Source organism: Piliocolobus tephrosceles, chromosome 5, assembly GCF_002776525.5.
Source record: "Piliocolobus tephrosceles isolate RC106 chromosome 5, ASM277652v3, whole genome shotgun sequence".
Taxonomy (NCBI): Eukaryota; Metazoa; Chordata; class Mammalia; order Primates; family Cercopithecidae; genus Piliocolobus; species Piliocolobus tephrosceles.
Window position 1 is genome coordinate 67,227,260 of NC_045438.1, and position 6,000 is coordinate 67,233,259.

A 6,000-nucleotide genomic window follows, 5' to 3' on the forward strand; every position below is an offset into this window, starting at 1 on the left:
GCAGTCCAGAGAATAATAATAATCACACATATTCTTCATGTGAAAAATGATTTTATGCTTAACTATAACAAAACTAAATATGGCTAGTTAATCAGCAATGAAATATTACGAAAAGTCCTTAATGAACATACTGAAATAAATTTGTTTTCCTACATTGTATAATTAATTAAATATATAAGAACTCTATATTAGAGCAATTGATTGAACTGTGTGTAAGAAATTTTTCATATATTTAAGTATTAGTCATCTCTAAATGTTTTCATATCTCTTACTGTTAATGCTTTAACTCAGTAACAGTAACGATTCTTATTTTTTCTATTTCCATTACTCCTTGAGATGTTTTTGAAGCAAAGGAACATAAAATATATAAAGCCCTTCTAATGTGGGCATTTGAATTATCCATAAACATCAAAATCTAATTCAAAAATAAAGACCATAAGAAGAAAACACCAATATTTGTAAGGTAAATGAAGATGAATAAAGGTAAATTACTAATAAATATATTTAGGCCTACTGAGTAATGGTAGCTAAATTGCAGTCATTTTGAAATTACTCTTTTTCCTTGAGAAAAAAAGAGATACAAACATTATGCATACATTATGAAATAAATGAAATACATTTACGTAAACAATTGTATCATATTTGATGGCAAGGAATTCCAAGTATATTACACCCAATACGTGAAGAAAGTATTATTATGCACATAAGCTGCGGAGAGAGCAATAAGGAGAACGTATTCTACACCTCCCTAGAACAAAATCAAATTCAAATGATCATTTTATCTTATTAGGTAAGATAACGACTTTGGAAATAAATATTAAAATCTATAGAAAAACCTATATAACAAACATCAATAGGTAGTTACTAGGTTAACACTGCCCTTCTCCAAAAGAGATCTAATATTTAATTACCATTGTATTCTTCTAAAGTACCATCGAACATTTAAGTCTTATTAAGAACTTTTAACATTTGAAAAAACTGCCAGTAACATTCTTCAGGTAATGTAAATGTTATCCTAAATCTAACCGTGATTTTAAAAAATGTAAGAAACTGGTAGAGTATTAATTACTGGCACTTACTAAATAATCATATTCTAATTTATGAAATCACCTTAGTAAGAATCTATACTTACAGCCGGGCGCGGTGGCTCACGCCTATAATCCCAGCACTTTGGGAGGCGGAGGCAGGCGGATCACGAGGTTAGGAGTTCGAGACCAGCCTGGCCAACACAGTGAAACCCCATCTCTACTAAAAATACAAAAAATTAGCCAGGCATGGTGGCGGGCACCTGTAATCCCAGTTACTCGGGAGCTGAGGCAGCAGAATCGCTTGAACCCGCGAGGCAGAGGTTGCAGTGAGCCAAGATCTTACCACTGCACTCCAGCCTGGGTGACAGTGCAAGACTCCATCTCAAAAAAAAAAAAGAATCTAGACTTAACAAATCTGTATTAACCACATATATCCTTACTTCTTTTAAAACAAATCTGTGTTTGCATTAGATACTTAAGAAATTCTTAAGAATTTATATTTAAAAATAAAATAATCAAAAATTTCCTATTTTATTAAATATGTTTTAAAAACTTCAACAGTGAGATATGACAAAATTCACAAATATAATACTTATATATTTTGTTAAATATTTAAAAATAAAATATTCATTATTGAACTGTATCAATGTTTCACAATTAACATGGGTCAGAATATATATTTTCACATAACAAAAATAGGAACTAGTTAAATTACAAGTTAACATTAGAAAATCAAATGAATACTGTCATTTTAAACCATCAATGGTTACATACCATCCTCAAACAGCAGAATCTCACAGCATTTATCAACATGTCTAAAGAGAGATAAAGTACAGCACCTAGGCATGTGTTTCTTTTTGAGGATTTGGTGACATCACAGGAACTACAAGAAAGTTTGACTGTATTACTGCCAATAAATTTTAAGTAGAATTATGTAACTATATATATACATAACTACAAATACACAGCTCAATTTTAAAATACACATATATACATTCTCTTTATTTTGAAGCAACTGAATATGTTTTGATATATGGTTACTTGCAATCACTATTTTTAAGAGAAAAAGTATCCCAGGTGCCTTAGCATAAATTTCTATATATTAAAGACACAAATAATTTGCTTTTTATTTCCTCAAATACACATTAAAAATGCTTCAGAATACTTCAAAAGAAAAATCCAATGACACATGTGCTTCCAAACACTCCAAAAAAAACTGTCATATATTTAAAATATTTTGAGTAGATACAGGTACAGTTGAACATTTAAAATTCCTAATCATCTATGATACATATCCTTTCACAACAAAATAGTACACAGATATAAAACCTGGAATGTTTTCAAAAATGCTTATAGAACTAAAATGGCCTCTCAAATAGTAATAAAATTTTTTTTAATTCTATGAAATAGTCTTGAATTGCAACCTTATTCCACAAGGATGCACAAATAATACCTATATCATTTACAACCATCTAACTGTTACTTGTAGTTGCTTGGCTAACATCAGTAGGATTCCTGCCTTCTTCAAAACAATTATTCATACAATTTATATACAATGTATGTAAATTACAATATAAGAAACCTCTTTAACTAGGCATCATTTAATACTGTCCTTTTAATATATACATGAACTGTATGTATATACTGTATGTAACTGAAGATTAAGTCAACTATTTAAAAATCAATGTTTATAGTCTAGAAACAGCTATATATTAAAAAAACTTTAACAGCTATATGTTTTAATTCAGTGAATAGAGGAATGTTTACCAATATATAATCATTAAATAGTGTAAACACAAATGTCTCATGGATCTAAACATTAACATTGGTTAATAAAATACCCTAACATTTGAATATTTTAGAAGGTAAACACAGAAAATCAAATTACAAAAAGGTGTGACCAGACAAAGAAGAAAAGGGCTATTTTTTCATTCATCTATAAAACAAATTTATGAGATCGTAAAAAACAATTTAACAACCTAAAGAAGGTTCAAAGGGGGAAGAAAGAGCCTGAGAGAAAATGGATTTGTCAATGATTTTTGTCATCCAGTCTTAGAAGGGAAAAAACAGAAAATGTAGCTTCATTTTGCATTATAAAATAGGAAGCATAAAATCCAGTAGTCTGTATGTGGACTCGTATTTGTGTATTTAAACCCTGTTTCAATTCACAGATTATGCTGATCCTTCCACATATAAACAGCCAATAATGATGGCCAGGCCTTCAGGAAAGGAAAACACACACCACACAGCAAGGTCAGGAAGCTACCAAGCACCAAAGGACAACAGATCAAAACAGAATGGTTTCATATGTTTCTATTGTTTATATATTTAATTTGAAGATGATATTCCTTAGGGAAGGGGGTATAAATATTACTAGGAACATGCAACACAGTACCAAATATATACTTTTCAAGCAAATATACCAAGTATTTCATGCATGTATCTGTCAATCTGCAGTATTAACAGTCATTCATTCAATTCTTTTTAACTTAGATATCATGCCAAAATAAACCTCTTTAGTCCTAAACCTCTTTATTTCTAACTATGAATTCGCTACAGAAAATTTATATTTACCTTTTTTTGAGGAAACAATCAGGCTTCCATAAAAGTATCTTTTTTATTATAAAGGGATTAAGCAGTAGAGAGGAGTAAAGGCAGAAGTAGTATTAATTCATTATTTCCTGGATAAAATTTTGAAAATGGGAAGCAATGAAATTCTGTTTGGTATTAAAACATCTTTAAAAATTACAACACAATATAAGCAAAGATTGAAATTTACCCAAGTAGCAGATCAGCACATTTTAAACACACAAGCTAGAGCCGCCTCTGGCCACATGTTTTTTTGAGTTCAGTCTCTTAAAGAGACAGTATACTTAGACCACTGACTACATGGAGCACATTTCTAAAATGTTTGTCAAGCATCCCTCTATTGCACGCATTTCTTTACAATCATACTAGGTCAACAGTGTTCTATTTTATTTTACTATGAAGTCAAATTATTTTTATCTGAGTCTACAAAATGACTACTGGACAGGCAGCGATGAAATAATAAAGGGAGCTACTGTGACTAGAGGTGTCTAAAATAAGGCAATCTATACATTTCTTTCCACAGCAAACTGTTTCACTTTGCTTTTTCAACCTTAAAATGATCATGTTTCTTCATGTTTCTACCCATTCACCAGATACAGGCGACAGAGTATATTGTATAGATAATACCGGAAGCTACATGAACACTAGTTCGCTGTAGAATGAAGCTGGGGGAAATGCTAATAACATCAACCTGAATATATATAGTGAAATTTCAAATATTTTCTTTTCTCTTTAGACAGAAAACCCAGGAAAAGGCCCATACACGTATACCCTAAACGCTGCACTACCTAGTGATTTCAGGGAAGATTTTGTCTCTCAATATATCGAAGGGCATCTTCTTGTACGTCTATTGGCATAACTACTGATCAGCTCCTCCACATGGAAAAAGATGAAGAGGGGGGGAAAAAAAAGCTTGGCTTACTTGGTGTACAAATACATCGACTGGAATATCCAAGGGGCTTCCCTCTCGGTTTATCATGGAGATGAATCCAAATCCCATGCGCACATTGAACCACTTACAGTGGCCAGATCCGCGCAAAACCTGGGATTCCTCCTCTGCCGGCTCCGGCAGCTTCCCGGGCTCTTCTCCACCACCTTTGCTCGCCCCGCCTGAGAAGGAACAGGACAAAAAAGTCAGTCTGTATTCCCATTCAATGTGCATTCAAAGATTTGAAAAAAAAAAAAAAAAAGTTGCCTGCCTGGGGGTGTAGGGGAGGGTAACAAAAAAAAAATTTTTTTTAATGGCTTGATTTCTTTTCTCCTACAGAAAATATTTAAAATATAAAGGGTTAAAAGGAAAGCGGGGGAGGGGGAAACCACACTGTTCTATCGATCACACCAACTTCCACGTTTCTATACATACGTGTACTTTTTCATTTAACTCCATTTTTCAGCCACATTTTACATTACAACATGCGATACTTTACTTGTATATTGCTGATTTAATACTGATCCCATTGACAAAGAGAAATTTTCAGCAAAACTATTCTCTCCGGCGGGCACGAGGAGGAAAGAAATCGTGAAGATGGTTAAGAGCTACTAGTTAAGGCACATGGGGCAGCAGTGAATCCAGTGTTATTTGCAATGTGCATTCCCCTCCCCCCTATAACTTTCAATTAAAGTTGGGGTGGAATGGGGGAGGGGGCAGGTGTATAAAAGTTTTCTTGGGCTCACTAACTGAAACTGCGCTTAATCACACTCACACAATTCAAACAATAGCCCCCTGAAAGCTTTTCAAGTTGTGAATCAGTGTGGGCGGTACAAAACATTTTTGGAGATCTATAACAATAGGTTTGCAGAAAGCCCCACTGCGTGATGGGGGGTTGGGAGGTAATACCCAGTATTGGGGTAAAAGGGGAAGGGGGGACGGTCAAAGAAGGGTGGGAGAGGGGGAGGGGGAGGAGAAAAGAAGAAAGAAATTCACAGTAAAACAATAGAAAAGAAAATTAACCTTCGGCCATGTTGCCCCACGGGCCCTCAGCTCCAAACTCGTGAGATGAAAACTTTCCCTTTGGAACGGAGTGATCTTCTGCATCAATCTAACATCTTGATTTTGTGCGATCACAAATTTAGCTCGCATGGTCTAATGTGCTTTCCTTCTTTTGATTTTTTTCTCTCCTCTCTCCAGTTTCTGGCCCCCTGAGCACACGTGACTTTGTCAATTACATGCTTTCTTGCTACTAATTTCACCTCGTATCCTTAAGGGGCTGGCAAGAGGAAGAGATAACCAATCGCCATTTCATCTATGCTGACATCAAAATAATTTATGAATGAACACGAAAAACTCAAACATGCTATCTTAAAGACAATTTGGAACGCTTCTTTAGGGTAAATCAGAATGCTGATTTTGTGCTTCTACTTAAACACAATGGAGGGTCCTTGT

At 33.9% G+C, this 6,000-nt stretch overlaps 1 protein-coding gene across 1 annotated transcript in view; it reads right to left on the reverse strand.

Annotated features, from left to right (window-relative positions):
• Window positions 1-5,781, reverse strand: part of LIN28B (lin-28 homolog B) — a 126,143-nt gene extending 120,362 nt beyond the window's left edge. Inside the window, exons 1-2 of the mRNA XM_023205833.2 lie at window positions 5,569-5,781; window positions 4,540-4,727 (exon numbers count right to left, since the gene is read on the reverse strand). Of these exons, the coding sequence (XP_023061601.1) occupies window positions 4,540-4,727; window positions 5,569-5,578 (198 nt within the window). The 5' untranslated portion in view covers window positions 5,579-5,781. The remainder of the gene's footprint in view (window positions 1-4,539; window positions 4,728-5,568) is intronic.
• Between the last annotated feature and the right edge of the window lie 219 nt (window positions 5,782-6,000).